General features: G+C 38.1%; 1 protein-coding gene across 3 annotated transcripts in view; it reads left to right on the top strand.

Moving 5' to 3' along the window:
- Positions 1–16,779, top strand: part of LPGAT1 (lysophosphatidylglycerol acyltransferase 1) — a 58,515-nt gene that overhangs the window by 28,083 nt on the left and 13,653 nt on the right. For all 3 annotated transcript variants that reach the window (XM_056486463.1, XM_056486462.1, XM_056486464.1), the window contains exons 5-7: positions 4,481–4,576; positions 6,667–6,940; positions 15,483–15,609. In XM_056486463.1, the coding sequence (XP_056342438.1) occupies positions 4,481–4,576; positions 6,667–6,940; positions 15,483–15,609 (497 nt within the window). The remainder of the gene's footprint in view (positions 1–4,480; positions 4,577–6,666; positions 6,941–15,482; positions 15,610–16,779) is intronic.

The following is a 16,779-nucleotide window of genomic DNA, read 5'->3' as shown; positions in this document are numbered from 1 at the left end:
CACAGTTAGTGCAAAGGGGAAGCAGATCTCCTCACAGTAATAATGTACTCACCTCATGCCTTTGTGCAACTCAAGCCAAATTTTCAGACCAACACAGGTCTAGCTTCTTGGTTATAACTTCATTGCAGCATGGAATTCTCAAAGTTAAAGCAAGCTGTGTATAGGATTTTGGTAGGAGTGAGGGCATGCCAAAGTTAAGCCACCAGCTAAGGTCAAAATGGCTTGAGCTCTTATTTCACAAGCCCTTAAGCACTTCCTGGTGAGAGGTGTAACTAATGTTAATTGTTTCATGCATTGTTGTTCAAAAAATTCATATTGAAGGAGTGGAAACCAGAGCATAGGATCTAAACGAGATCAAATTTATGTACAAATTAGGAAGAAGGACATGTGTGCATGATTAGGCTACAAAGGTGGGAGGCATACCTGTCAAGCTGAAAAAATGCATCAGCTGTATCTGTCTTAGTGTTGTCTTCTTTCTTGAAGTATCTTAGTGTTGTTTCCTTCATCATACTCCGAAGAAGTAAGAACTGCTTTTTGTTCCATCTGCACAATTTGTAACACTGTTTTTCTTAGTGCAAATTACTATAGTTACAGGTACGGTTACCTTTATCAGTGATTTACCATTTTTTTAGAAAATTTTCTAGATCTTACTTATGACAGCAAAGCTGATTTAAAAAAACTCAAACAATAAAAAAACCATTTAAACAACCCAGCCTCACAAAGTATGAAAATGCTACTCAAGATGGAGCAAAGACTTTCCTTTCTTTGTAAGTGAATGTAGGAGATGCTAAAAATGGAGGAAGACATTGAGATCACAAATAATCTTCATGGAAATGATGAAGTTTGCATGTTTTCAGAAAAGCAGAAAATCCCTAAAATCATTGTTTTTTCCCTTAAGTAGTTGCAGTCATGGAATGTACATGTACTCTTGGAATGTACATGTCCAGAGCTTAGTATGGCTTTGATGTTTTTAGTTAATAAAGAAATAAAACAGTATGAGCTTCAATATTTGCTCAGAATACAGCATGAGTAGTACAAGTGGTTGAAAATAATGAGAAAGATCAGGATAGTTTATCTTTGCTAGAACTTGCTGGATCAGGTGCTTTTAAATAGCATGCTTTGCATTTCTAAAGAGTCTTTACTTTGTTTGACTGTGAAAGTACTGGAGGAAAAAAAATAAGCCTACCTGTCAAAAAATAATCATTATATAGTATGCAAATACTTAAATTAGTCAGCTTTCCTTAAATCCAGGTTAAACTTTACATGGAGTCCTTCACAAGCTTGGTACTCATCTGTCAGCAAGATTGTAATTGTAAAGATTTTTTGTTGTTGCTTAGGAGGGTTAAGCTTGTGCCAGTCCAGAACTTTTGCTTGCTTCTGCCAGCCAGTACAGACAAAAAACAGATGCCATCTGCAAGTGCTTAGAGTTTAATGCTGCTTTAAAAAAAAAAAAAAAAAAAGTTTAAACATCAGAAGTGTTCACTTTAAAGTTCTGGATTTTTCTGTGTAGCGAGGCAAACTCATGAGACAGTCTTGCAACTTGACAGTGTTTCCCAAGGGTGGTGTCAGGAACCATGATGGTATTTATTTCTAGCATTTTATAAATACTTATATAGAAGTGAGAGTGTGGCTTGTCTGTTTTAAGTAAATTTAATCTCACGAAGCAGTAAGATAAAATACATGTGCTGAGATATTTCTGGTTTTTTAGATTCACTTACATGAATAAGAGAAAAATGATCCCTTATTAGAGAAGTGGAACTTTAGCTAAAAATTAGAATTTCAGTGGAAGGACTGGATTGGCATTGCTTGACTAATACTTTATACCATAATACAAGCCAAACAGCGAAGTTTCAGGTGAACCAGAAGTGACCTAATTAGACTTTCATTAAAGTTTGAGAAATTGTTCCAATTTTTTGGGAAAGTAAGAGTTAAAAATACCCAGTAACTTGTGGTCTCATAAATATTGAAGGCTATGTGGTTAACAAAAAGAAGTAGGTTAAAATGCTGCTATTATTGCTTTCTGACTGGATTAGGACTGATAAATATTGGGATTTTTTTCTGATTTGGAACAGAAAGCAGTGCCAGGAAGTGTGCAGTGGAGACAAAAGTGCAGCTTGCAGTGGTTTGCCTGCAGTTTTCAAGTCGTGCTTTCTCATGTTTCATTGTTAAGTTAGAGATGCTTGAAACATGAAAATCAGTCTATCCATGTTGCTTTATGAAATCTGTGTAGACTGAAGTGAAAGGGAGTCTGTGAGTAGGAGGCATCTAGGTTTTTTTATATAGTTGATAAAAGCTTTTTCTAGCTTCTGAACTTACTTAACCAGGAAGCATGAAGGATAAAGAACCTGAAGTGTCATCCAGAAGCTCTTTGAAGCCATCAACAACTATGAATTTGTGTTCATAACACTTCTGAATGTCTTTCTTTAAACCTCCTTGAAATGCAAGTGATAATAAGCTTATCTCTTAAGTGTTGTTTCGTTCCTGAGGGTGCTAAATAGAGGAGTCACTACATAGATGAGTTACCAACAAAATTTTGCAATGTCCTCTATTCTGCCCTTGGTAGCAAAATAAAATGAATATCCATTAATGTCGTTTGCCTTTTGATTGCAGACAAGATAACTGTGCCCTATTCTTTGAACTGCTATTTTGATTTGGTGTGTTAGTATGTGTATATAATAATTCATACATAAAAATACTTTCTCTTTCTTACCCCATTGCTTAGGCTTACAGGCAGATTTATGATCACTGGGCTCTGAAGTTTCTCTTTGCAGCACACACACAGCAGACTGTGTGTGTCTTAGTTAGAATTTGCGTGTCACACTTACCTTTGATAAAATCTCATCACTCTTCAGAAAGACTGAGGAAGCTCAGGGATGCTAGTTAGAAGCCCTGTGTCAACTAAAACAAGGTTAGATGGACTTCAGACAGAAAAGCAGTGATCAAGTAAATAAAAAGTATCAAGTGGTGTGGTAGGGGAGAAGCAGTAGCACTGCTAGGCAAGAGTTCCTCATCCAGGATTGCCATAGAACATCTGGGACTAGTGTTGACTCCTCAAAAGACACATTTTCTTTCCGGAAAAGCAGTGTGTTAAGCTTGCTTATCTCCTCCAGTAAAACAGCCTATGTTGGTTTAACTTCTGCTTGATACAATAGAGCTGTAGTTGTCAAAATGCCAAAGCAGTAGATGAACATTGGCAGGCCTGAGTACTGCTGCAGGCTAAGTCATCATTAGTGAGATTTTGGTGATGTTTTTATCAAAGGATGTGGTTCCCCACACCAGCCTGTCACCTTTGGGTGTTGCGTGGGCATGAGCTTATTGTAGTGCCTTGAAGAGTGATGCTCTGAGTGATGCTTTTTTTAGCTCTTGTCCTTAGGGCACACCTTTTCTTTCTTGTTTTTTTTTTTTTTTTCCATAAAGCTTTTTAGTTTACTGAAATGGAAAGAATGATAATGTCTGCAGAGAATAATTTGGCTTTAAGATCCTCACTTTTGTTTGACACAAGCCTGGAGATAGCTGTAGGATAAACAATTTCACCAGTACTAGTCTCAAGTAAGGAATTGTATCTAGGAACTAATTTTTCTTTTGTCACTTACAAATGCATAGTGTGCCTTTGGTCCTTTGGATGTGTAGTGTCTAGTAAGAAATACCACTGGCAGACAGGAAGGGATACTAGCATGTTATCTTTATTTCTTAGGCTGCTTTCTTTTGTTTGCCTCAAAAGTGCGTGAGAAAGATGCAAAGCAGAAGGTGCTTGAATGATCATCTGACCACCAGGGAAATGTCACAGTTCTTCATATTCTTTTTTGATAGTGGTAAATGGAAGAGTACTGTCCTACATGACTTCAGGTTCACTGAACTGGTATCAGTTGTGATGTGGCCTCATAACACAGGGAAAAGGCAGCCTAGCCTAGGATTGGGAGCATGTAAGAAACACTGGATTTTCAAGTTTTGGAGAACCATTTCCTACCCCTCTCAAAAACTACATGTAGGAGAGATAGAGGAAAAAGACCTTGTGAGAAAAGAAGCTTTTCCCTTCTGTTGCTTGCTTTGATGGGAGTAATTCTCCTATTTTAATTCCCAAAGGACTGAACAGGTAAAGTAGCTGCCTTCACTGTCTTGTAAGAAGTAATGGTCAAGTGAGTCGATGGGTTCAACCTCTGTTTATGCCTTCCCACTGTCCTGCTTGACTAGGACAAGCAGCAGGATTTGGTTAAATTCTGAGAGATACATGTGGCTGCTCTGCCATGGCTAATATTGTAGAACTGTATGTTACATAACAAGAAGGCAGCTATTTAATCCTACTCTCGGGGGAGAAGCATAGCACCTGTGCTGCTTTATATTTTGGGCGTAAAGGACCTTATTCTATTTATTTGCTAGTTTTATTGCTGTTGTAAGAGTGACAAGAATGTGACCAGTATATACATAATTCATTCTGCACTTGATAATTCACTAATTTAAAGAATTTGTTTTTACTTTTCAGGTTGTCCGTCAGATGATGTGGCTGATGGATCATATTTTTAAGTATACAAACTTTGGCATTGTGTCTCTGATCCATGGAGACTTCTTTATAAGACAGGTAAGTGGAAACATGTAACAGTGCTTTGATTTATCCTTATATTTGGAACATTATGGTGTTATGAGACTTAAACTTATTACCTCCTGGTTGATTTGCACAACGAAATAACAATGCTGTAAAGTGTCTATTTGGGCAGGTCTTTGTTCTGAAGCTACTTTATTTTCCAAGCTATTTTTATTTTTTTGCATAGAAACAAATGATTATGAAGTCCAGTTGTGAAGGGAGCCTATTATGAGAGAGGTGTACAAGCAAAATACATGGGCAGTCCTTTTTATCTCTGTTTCTAAGGGCACCTCTCAGCTTTTCTTAATGACATTGAAGCCATGCAGAGTCTGTCTGGTTAGGTCACTGTTCTCGTTGCAGAATTTCAGATTAGGAAAGGCAGGACTCTCCCTTTTGATGGTGCCATAGTAGTGGATCAATTTAAGGAGGTGATGAACCTGTGTAAATAGTAATTAATTGATTCTTGATGGTTAATTATTATTAGAGCAGTAGGGAAGAATGTCTGTTGAGCTCAGCATCTCAAATATTAATTATTTCATACAGTTTGGGTAGGATTTTTTGTTGGTTGGTGGATGTTGATCAAGCTGCACTCTCAAAGCAGAAACTCAAGAGGTCGATGAAAAGCATGAACCTGTTGCCAGTTTTGTGAACTGCAGTATTCATCATTCACGTTTCTTTTCTCTCCGTATTCCTGGAGATGAAATGTGTGGAGGGACAGAGAGAATTAATGAATTTTCACATTGCAGGAAAGAAGTTAATTCACTCAGAATGAAATAAAGAAATGCCTAATCACAGCAGTACACAGCTGAAGTGAGATTTCTCACTAGCAGTAGTTAGAAAAATATCAGGCAAAATTAGATAAAGCAAAAGTCTCTAGAGGCACACAACTGTGTATTGTGAGAGGATGGATGGAAGGAACAGGGTTGGATGCTTTGTAAAATATAAATCTGTTCCAATAGGTAGAATTTACAGTATGCACATTTTGAGGTGGGCAAGGGCTGTCACCTTGTTTGTTAGGATTTCTGAATGTGGGGTTGCAATTCCAGTCACCAAACCAAACCATCACTGAGCTGCAAAAACTAAGGCTTTTCCTCATTTTTGTAAAGTGGCTGACATAGACAGCATCACAGATAAAATGATGTCATTGTGAGTCTAAAGATAAGCCAGTTGAAAATAATATGTTTCTGGGCTGTTAGCCTTTGGGTGTGGCAGAATACTTCATGTGGGTGAGTAATGGTCCTTTGCCTAACTCTAGAAAGGCTCTAGTAATATTTGGATGGTTATTGTTCTTTGCCCTTTCCTTAACTACTATGCTATCCTGGAGTCCTGGGGTCTGATAAGAAAGGACTGGCTTAACTGAGAACTTTATATTGCTTTATAATTGCATTAATATGAGCAGGCAGAGCCTTTTCCTTCCCTGTCATGTGGTAAGTCGGAAGTAATTGCAATAGTGAGACTTAAACATTGAAGCACTTTCACAAAACTCACCTTTCGTAAAATAATCTTTTATTCCACCCCACCCTTTCTCTCTTCCTTCCTCTGCCCAAAAAAAACCCAGCTAACCACCAAATAGTGCAATGTCTGTGGCATTTTTGTAGACATTTCAGAGAATTGAAATCACCTCTGCTGAGGAGAGCTTTAAATTTACCCTCCTATGTCTTTTGAGTGATTTGACAAAGTCGCTTTGTAGCACTTAAAAATGCTAATTAATGTAAAGACATTCCTTTGAAAATTTGGTAGCTTGGTGCATGCAGAGATGGGAAGAGGAAAGATTGTTCCTGAAGATATTTCTGCAGTAATTAAGGATGTATCTTACTGTTCTTAAGTGAAGAAGTTGTCCTAGTGCATCAAAGAGAAGAAATGGGTGAGTCAGTGGAGCAGTGCAGGTCTGAGTGAGGTCTGTGGTTAATGTCCTGAAGCCTGGTCTGTAGGCCTGCAGTAGGTACTTGAAGGAAAACATTGCTTTTTATTTCTCAGGGGCTTACTTTTATCTCTGAAAAAAGAGAAACCTTAGAAATATAATAATTATGTTTGATGTTACCACTTTTAAGCAATCATTTTATTTAGATAATGTTTTATCCTTACAGGGGAGAACACACCGTGACCAGCAGCTTGTGTTACTCAAAGAACATCTAGAAAAATATTACAGGAGCCGCAATCGGAAATGGATTGTTTTATTTCCAGAGGGTGGCTTTCTTAGGAAAAGAAGAGAAACAAGCCAGGCATATGCCAAGAAAAACAATTTGCCATTTCTTAAACATGTCACCCTGCCAAGAATTGGGGCAACACAAGTAATTCTGAAAACGCTTGTAGCGCCACAAGAAAATGGAACTCCATCAGGTGGAGATGCTGTGAGAAAAGGTAAAGATCACTTCACTATATGGGTACAAAGCAAATTAAATGTCAAAGATTTAAGAGAAACGTTGTGTAGAATTGGTCTCTTCAAATGTCAAATGCATTTATAATGTATCTTATATAAATGTTTTCGTAATTAGTTATAATTCTGCTAACTTTATTTTTGGTGTTGAGACAAAAAAGCCCACCTTAGTTTTAATTTAGTTTAGTCTGTGGCATATCTGCCTGAGTGCTTGGCTTGGCTCACATGATGGGAGAAGCAGATACTGGTGTAGACACCCAGGGTGAGCACGAAGGTGATCTACTCCTTTCAGCAAGATTGATGGTTTGCCCTGGTTAGTGACAGCATGGAACTATAGTAAAAGTATTTCTGGAATATGCTAGCTATGTTCATATTTTTATTCCAGGCTTTAAAAGTTTCTTTGCATCCACTCCTGTATATATATATATATATATTGCTTTTTTTGAACTATTTTCCACTGAGTTCAAGTTCTTCTGTTCTGTACAGATCTTTGTGTTGCCTGTCCCCATTGTTGCTGGAGTTAGCTGCCATTGATCACTAGATTTGAAGGATTGTTTTGGTTGTCATGTCAGAAGAGTTACAAGAGAATAAGAATATTCCTGCAGCAATATTTTTCTGGGATGCCTTGGTTGTAGGGGAGGGTATAGCTAGAATATAAATAATGTCTGTAGTTATGGGACGTGGTGCTTTAGTCTCTCAGTTTTTAAAATTAACTTCTTGGCATGTTCAAGAGCAGGGTTAGGTCTTTCTTAACTTCCTTGTGGATTTCTGTTACTTATTATAGAAACAATGGATTGTGGGGTTGTCATAGTTTATTGATGGGTGGTGCTGGTGTTTCCACAGCCAAATTTTGATAATCATTTAGCAGTTTGATACAAAGATCCTTACTAATGAGGCCACGTATGCAGAGGACTTTGGATTATTTTCTGCCTGAAGTTCAAATCTCAGGGTTAGCAAGAACCCTTGTACAGAAATTGCTTCCATATTATTAGTTTTGAAGTTATTCTTGTCAACATTGGAAATAAATTGAGATGATGTTCTTGCAGAAGTGAAGGTAGGATTTAAAATGAGCTGAAAAATCAAGCTGTGGAATGCATCAGGGTGTTTCCTGTCAGGCTACATTCAGAAAAGAAAGGCTGAAGATGTTGTCATAAAACATTTTGGTTTAAAAGAGAGAAACTGAATACTCCAGTTCTTGTTAAAAAGTTTGGGGTTTTTGAGAAGAAAAGTTTGGCCTGTTCATGTTCTATTTCTTGCTGTCTTAAAAAGGTATGAAGAGTAAGAAGTTCCTCAAATTAATTTAAGTTGTCTGGTTCTGGAGGGAGACCAAAAGTACTTGTCAAATACCAATTTTATATTTTCCTATTCTTAGGTTGCCACCAGCCTAGCTGAACATCAAACCTGGCTTCCTTTTTTTTTTTTTCCTCCTTGAGTGGCATCATTCAGACTGTAGTGAAACGAGCATTTTATAGTAGTTGATCTAACTGGGTACTAAAATAAAGGAATTCTCTCAGAAATAAAATGAAACCATATTGTCCATCCTACTCAAGGAAGGATAATTGGGAAAAAATAGGAATGAAATGCGTGGGTTTAGCTGTCACTCTTTCATAGTAATGGGCTTAAAAATGTACTAAAAAGGATGGAAAAGACCAGTGCAAGTAAATTTTACATGCTAGGAAAAAGTAGTATTTTATAATAGTGACACTGAGGCATTTTATGCACAAAACTGTTTCTAGCATTGTAAAACTTCCCTTTCAGAGATGTATGAATTTTAGTTCTTGGTTTGTATCTTGTATAAAAGATTCTTCCTCTAATCTGTTGCTTTCTTAATGCTTTTACTGGTCTCTTGCCATGTCAGAAAATGTTCAGTTGAATGAAATATAGTAGTATAAATTGCTATGGTTATATTGTAAAGTTAGAAGTCTAAGAAAGTTAGTGAATATCTTTAGTTTTAATCTCTTCTGTCTTTTCCCTTTTTTTAATCACATGACAAACCCATGTCAGTGAAATCAAGCTTCCCTCCTGTTCAGGTGACCATTGTTGAGCTGTGGGTGCCAGAGCCAGGTGAAGTGCATAAAGTAAAGGTTTTGCCAGTGGCTTGCATAGAGACTGCCTATAAACCTTTTGTACATTAGGACTCTGCTTGGGAAGTGGTTTCTTTATCAGAAACATCACACTTGAACTTCACGGTTTCCTGGACACATTTTTCATCTGCAGCACTTCTTGTGCTCTGTACTGTCTTAACAGTGTTCCTGGAGTCCAGGGTTGCCAGATTATTCAGCTTACTATAATAAGCTTTCTGCTCCATTATTTATTATTCTCCCTGTCTTCTTTTTGCTTCCACCAAGCTTTATTGATACTCATGGGAATTCACCTTCCTCTCCTACATGATTTTGGTTAAATTGGTTTATAAATTAAGAGTTCTCATAAAAAAATATGTCCTGTTGAGTTTCCTGGGTAGCTATTTTAATGTTGAGTCATGATACACAGTTCTGTTCTTGACTGCTGTAATTTTATTAGTACTTAATTCATTTTAAATGATCCTTGTAGCTTTTATACCATTGTAAATTTGATACCATTCTGCTCTCTCAGCTACAGTGATGTGTAAAACTGGGTGAAAGAAAAGATGACAAAGGCAACTATAATAAAAGATGGTTCATCCTTAGTATACTGTTATCACAGTTTGACACAAACCTAGCAGATACAGTTGTTTGATTGTGTCATGCTCCAGCTCCTCAGCCCAGCTGGCATTTCTGTCACATGTCACTGAAGCTGTGGCCTTCAAGTCCTAGTTCAAGAATTGGGCTAATTGTAGCTCAGTGCTGCATCATCTGTCCTGCTATAAGGTCTCTAATCTGATTTATGGCATCCTTTTGGTAGAGGTAAGTTTATGTTGAGAAGTGCAAGGTTCAGTAACCACCCCAAAAATTCATTAGTCTTAGTTATGATACTGGTATTCTTAATATCCAATCCCCTTTTCAGTTTTATTTTTATAGTAGTAATGAACTTCCCACAGTTTAGTAGCTGATTCTTCCTCTCTAGAGTGACAGGAAGAACAAATGTTCGTGAGCTAGACAATTAATACTTTTTGATAATTCTTGTATTAAAATGATCAGTTCTTTATCAGTGGCATTTCCAGGATAAGTAGCCTCTATTGTCTTAATTTTTTTTCTCCTAACAGTTTTCTTTCATATTTAAAAACTCAAGTACCAGCCTTCATTGATCTTACTGCTGGTAAATATTAAATTAAGCTACTGAAATACTTTTTGCCTTTGCTGCCTTTTGTAACTCCTGTTTAACAAAATTATGTCACTGTGTTCCTAAATTAATAGAAGGGTGGAAAAACACAGGGAAGGTAGTACAGTCATTCGATAGCATGATCACTGTTGAAGCTAAATAGTGGAGAGAATGTAGCTAAGTGTTGCCTGTCCCTGAAAAGAGAGTTTAAGGTACTTCTGGTGTCTGATGAAAGCCTCCAGATGGGACAGATGGGCCAGCACTGCTGCCAGCACCTGCATTCCAGAAGAAGGCTTTAGTGCAGAATAGAAATAGGGGCAGGATAAAAATACTTGATGAATAGCCATCATCACCCTAGCCCTGTAGTGACCCAGGTGTGTGTTCACAGGAGTATTTTACAGTTTTTTGAATTTTTTTAGCACAACGCTTAGTCTTCTACATGGTTGCAAATGCACTGTTTCTTCAGTTGATAAGAATTGATTTTGTGAGTTCTAGAACTATCAAAATGTTCAAAATGCCAAAAACTGACAATTCAAAGGTATTTGGAGTTACTGTTCTTCAAAGATGCACATTCCAGAGCTTATTTTTGATCAAACTTGCTCTAATGTGTTTTTTAAGTTGTTTTCTTTTATCATGCAGTAATTTTTTGTCTGGTAAGAGACTGCTATGAGCTTAGTTAGAGCCATACTGAAATCTTACCTTACTGTTTTCAAATGCAGCAGAGTACCTTCAGTTCTGATACTGTTTCTCAGGGAAATTAAATTTTCCGTTCTGCTGGGTTGTACATTGAACATCATAATTGATTTTTTAAAAAAAATCAAACCTTTTGATTCACTGTTACATGAGGAATGTGACTTGAATAACATGTGAGAAAGCTTTTGATGGTTGTTTTTTCTTCCCCCCGGGAAAAAAGGCTTCTTGTTTTGTTCCTGGTGGTTTGTTGCATCAAGATCTTGGAGTGATGAGTAAGATGTTCAGTCTGAGAGTTAATCTTTGGAGAAAAAACTTAATTCTAGGGTCAGTGATCCATTTGATCACACAAGGACAAGTAGAGAACAAGGGACAAGAGCAGATTGCTGTGCAGGGAGAGCCAAGAGCCTCTTTGGCTGCATTCAGAGCAGTGCAAGTGTTCAGGAAGCCACACCTGAATACTGGTGAACACTAGCAAATACTTTTTTTTTCAAGTGCAAGCTGTAGCCCTCAGGTGCACACCTGGCTGGTGCATTCTTTCCCACTCTGAATCCAGTCTGGCAGTGGGACACCATCCAGAGCTCAGCTGGAGACAAGATTTCCTGCTGAAATCTATTTGTTTTTTTCTCAGTGGTTTGACTTGTTCTTTTTCTCAGCAGCAGGCACTGACAGTCTGCTGGTGGGGTTCTGTACGTCATCTGGACTGGTGTTTAGCATGAGTTGACCCCAGGAAATAGGCAACCCCAGGGAGGACGGAGAGGGGGAATGAAGAGAAGCTCTGAACCTCCACAAATTTGTGATTGTAGACACTCAAGTATTTGCTGTGAAAGGACTTCAGAGAATGACAGCTCGAGAACCTTGAAGACTCTGATGATGACTTGTTTCTTGAATAAATAGGGAGCAACTTAATATCACTGAGTTCACAGTAAAGAAAATAGTTGTGAAGATTTGCCTCTTCTGATGATTTGGGAGAAAAAAAACTCCAAAACTCCAAACAACGAGCAAGTTAGGAAGCTGTTGAATTTTTTTTTTTTTTTTTTTTTTGTTTGTCTAGGTCAGAAAGCTGTTGTTCCATGTGATTGTTAAGTTTTGTCTTAGCACTCATAAGGAAAGTATGTACCATTCACACTAAGGTACATCACTGCTGAGTGGTTTGAGTGCTCTTGTGTAGGCCAGGTGCCTGTGGGCACATTCAGAATGTTTATGTGCTATTTAAAAAGAATCAGACTCTTAACATTTTTAAGCAGTTTGAGAAATCCATATCTTCTATCTGTGCTGGAAGTGGCAAGCAGACTGAAACCACAGGAAAAAAACCAGTGGTTGGAGAGATCAGCTTAAGTACAGCCTCTGCAGCAGCTTCTTCTGCTCAAGTCTCTGACAGTCAGGCTGCTCAGTCTTCCAGCAAGTACTAGAAATAAAAGATAAGAGTGTCTTTTAATGGTAGGTAGAAAGTTGGAAGAGTTTGGCTGTCAGAAAGGTGTGGCTGAGTTGGCCAAGCCAAGCTGGGTGAGAGGAGTTCTTGAGCACAGGTATGTGCAGCTCCCCGATTTCTCAGGTGCAAATGCCAGAACTGACATTCACACCATGGTATAGCTAAAGCAGCAGTCTTTGGTTTGAGCTCCTGTTAATGTGCTCCATTTTAAAAATAATAGGGTTTATTCTTGGTTAAAGGTCTGCTGACACCTGAAAGCAACATCCTTGGAGATATTTAGGTGCCACTCCTTTGTGTTTTGTGCAGTTGTCAGTTTCTTTTCCATTTTCAGAATCTGTCAGAACTCCTGGGCTTTAAAATAAATTTGCTTATGAGCAGGTTGCAACATAGTATAAACTACACCCCCCCCCCCCCCAAAAAAAAAAAAAATTACCATTATGTATTTCAAAATTAATTTTCCTAAATCCTTGGTGATGTAGTCAAATATCTTGGGTGATTATGCAAGGCTTATTTTAAACCAGAGTATGCACAAATACTGTGACTTGTGAGCACGTGGAGGTAGCTGCAATAACACCTTCTTGCTCTAAAGGAGGTCTGTAGAGGCTGATGTTACTGTCAGAATGTTTTTTTCCTGGCCTGGGGTTTCTGGTGGGCTGGTCACCCTGCCCTATAAAGGGTTAGAGATGAGTTTGGAGCTGGACTGAGGAATCCAGTGCTGCAGCAGCTCTCTCCCCAAAAGCAGAAGGTAGGAAATCAGCACAGCAGAGAACTGCAGGAGTCTTCCCTTAATGAAGTGCAAACCATTATCCACTGAAAGAACAGCTTTAAATACAGCTAAATATTGAATAAATTATTTTGAAACACTTTACTGTAAATAATAAGAAAATGTGCCCATATTCATCTGGCACTTTTTAATTGCAATTAATGATCTTTGTTGCTTACTCACTTAGGCAATTTAACTTTGGCAATTTACTTGTCTTTTTCCATTCTTGCTTTGCATCTGGGAAAATAATAACTTGAATGACTTTGTTTCAAAATCTTTTTCTAAATTAATACTTCTGTTGATTTAATATTAATTTCATATTGGCTCTTCTCTGATTCATTGCTACTTTTAAAATGAAGCACTCTGTAGTTAGTGCTTTTCTTAAGAGAGACTTGACAAGCACTCTGTCATGATGCTGGCAAGCCTGCAGCCTCCAGTTATCATTTCACATGTCTGTCAGGCGTTTAAAATACTGTATTTCCAGAAGGTAACATTGAATGTTTCAACTTGACCTATGCTGCTTGCTCTGGGTCAGGTTTTGGAGTAGCATGTTGTATGCTGCTAAGGACTCATAATTTGAATTTTAGGAAATGCTGCCCAGCCCTTTTGGAGAGGTGCATTTGTAATGAAGCAGTACAGCTCCACTGATGAGCAGAACCAAGAAAACACTGTCTGCTTGTTAAAATAATTGATAGATACATGTGGTAGCATTACTGTAATTTTCACACTTAATTAAATAAAATGCAAATTCAGTGGAATTAAATGCAGGTAGAAACTTGCAAGCCAGTACATTCTAGCTGGAGTCAGTAACTGTGGCTTTCAGGGTGCTGCTCAGACTGAGTGCTGCAGACTTCTTCAGGTTTGTGGTAGATACTTTGTAAAACTAGAGTGGCCACTCTGGGCAAGGCCACACATCTGTCTAGCCCAACATCTTGTCCATGACTCCAGAGGAAGAGTGTGAACACAGCAAATAAGCATCATACTTCTCCCACATATTCTTCAAGCTTCTGACAGTTTCCTGTGTGGTGGGTTTCCCATGCCAGTGGGGATTTTTGCCTGGTTAGTTAACCCTCCATGTGCTTACTCAGTTTCCTCTTGATCCTCTTGGCATCTTTGACATCCTTTAGCAGGAGATTCCCTATAGTGTTTCCCACCCCCCCTGCACAAAGAATCATTTTTCTGTTTGCTATGAAAACTTTTCCTCTTGGCTGAATTTTGAGTGCCTGTTCTTGTATTGGGAAGGATGGTGAACAGTCAATCCCTGTACATGTTCTTAGTGCTGACGGTGTTCCAGTGAGCCTCTGTTACATTTCTTTTGTAGCTCTTTTGGCTTCAGGCTTGAAGAGTATTGTACTAAAAACTAACACTTCTTACATGCTCTTGCCCACAGGTTGCTGTTTCTGCTAGTCAGCTTTTTAAATCCTTTAAGATACTGCCTGATGTGGTATGAGCATATTGTTGTTCTGGTGTCTCAAGAAGTAAGTGGGCACTGCTCTGCTGGCCTGGGCATAATGTGACCTCAAACACAAGACAGCTCCAGAACAGATAGAAAATGGACAGGCTAAACTCAAAGTGCCATCTTGGCAAGGTGCCCTTCCTTCTTGGTTTGCTCTACAGATCTGCTGCAAACCTGTGAATTGACGACATGCCAGAGAGGGTTCATGGCTAGGTTGATTTATGACCTGGACTGTTGCTGGTTGTAACCTTTATTCAGATTTTATACAGAGTCATGGAATATTCTGAGTTGGAAGGGACCCACAGATCTGATTCTCTTGACTCATCTTAATAGCAAATATTTTACCTCCTTTGATCCTTTTTTCAGTTTCTAAGTGAGCTGAGCAGCATATGAGCAAGTGTCAGCCTCTCCTGGAATCTTGTGGGTGCAGTATCTTCCCCACTGTGAAAACTGACCAGCTTCTGTTTCTTGCTTTCTTATTCTGAGTACACCCTGAAAGTGGAATCTTTCCTCTTCATCCTGCAACTCACATTTTTAAGAGCCTTTGAGGGATCTGCATGGCTGTTGCTCCATCAGTGATCTTTTAGAAAGGCTCAGGTACAAATGTTCTTGAAGTGCAGACCAAGGAGCTTGAATGTTTATTTTGGGATTTTTCCTTTTGGTGAATGGGGGGAAGCACCTGGCCTTGGGGCAAAGATGTCCTGTGACTGTATTCAAACTTGGTGAGGGAACTTGTTCTATTCTGTGTACCATGGTACCTAAGAACAACAAAAATAACTATGAAATAAAATCTAGGTCTAGCTGAAGTTTGTAAGAATATTTCTGTGCTCTGTAATAAAATCTGGATTTGATTTTTGATGGTCTTATTTGTGCCTCATACCTCATGAAGTAATGTAAAATTTGAATAACTCTCAAATAAGTGACATGGAATTTTCTTTTTGTTCCTAGAGAGCAAATCCAAAGGCCTCCAGTGGGTGATAGATACAACCATTGCATATCCCAAAGCTGAACCTATAGACATCCAAACCTGGATTCTTGGCTACCGACAACCAACAGTGACACATGTACATTACAGGTAGGAAATAAACCTGCTCCTTACACTGAACTCAAGTATTCACAAATCAGTTATGTCATTGCAGGGTAAGGGAAATCAGTAGCAATGGGGTTTTTTGTGCCCCACGTAGGTGAGCAACTCATTTAAACACAGTACATCTTTTTTTTAAAATTTCAGTGACTATTCTGTATCTTAAGTTTTGGACTACATTTAAGTTTTGGACTAATGTCCTGTGGTTGAATAGAGTAGTGGGGAATATATCTGAAGGCTAGGTCATCTTTTTCACTTTAATGTTAAGGTGCAGGTAAACCCAACTTGAAATTTTTTTTAATTTTGTTTTTTGGTGATGACAACTAATTAAAAATCCCTGTTGTTAAATAAACAGATTTCCTAATAAAATATTATATTTAACTTTCTGACACAGAAATGCCAGCTTTTTAACTCTAAGAATACTTTAAGTAGTTGAGCAAAGCAACTGGAACAAGCAGCTGGAAAAAGTTGGAACTCTCATAGACAGCTGGGATAGGAGACTATTAAAGTTTTTCTCCTCAGCAGTTCTTTGTCTCAAGACCTAAACTGATGGAGAGAGAAGTTGCATTCTGCTTTTAGTTTACAGTGAACTGCAAGTCTGAAATCTCCAGGAGTATTTTAACACTTTCCCTATATTAAATAAGTTGTTACATTTTATCCCCAAATCACATTATTTTGTCATACTCCCTCTTGATGATTTGGAGAGCTTTTAGACTTTTACAGAAAGCTTTCAGGTATCCTTGTGTGGATCCCCTGGGTGGCAGTTTAAATGGGAATGACCTTCTCCATCATCACTGCTGTGTCAGTGTTGTGTGATGCAGAGTACAGGCTGCTCACTGGAGCTCCTTTCCACAGCCCTGTTTAAATCTGTCCTTACTTTTTATAGAAAGCTGCCTTCCAAGTTTCCCTGAAGGTGAACATGCTTGCACCCTGATTTATATAAGATAGCATTATATCTATTGTGCTTTATTCAGGTCACTTTAGTACTCTCTCTGATCTCTGGGATGATTGCAAGTTGAGTGTATTTAGAATTCTTCTGAAAAGTATTTCCAAAAATGCTTTATTTAAAAACAAGAGAAAGTTAACGTAAGTTGAATTCATTTCCTGCTTCTCAGTGTATATTCAGAGCTAGTTTTGATCATAAGCATAAATATGATGCAA

The sequence above is a fragment of the Oenanthe melanoleuca genome, chromosome 3 (genome assembly GCF_029582105.1).
Source record: "Oenanthe melanoleuca isolate GR-GAL-2019-014 chromosome 3, OMel1.0, whole genome shotgun sequence".
NCBI lineage: Eukaryota > Metazoa > Chordata > Aves > Passeriformes > Muscicapidae > Oenanthe > Oenanthe melanoleuca.
Note: the sequence above shows the minus strand (reverse complement) of the source record. Positions and strands in the feature narration are given on the sequence as shown.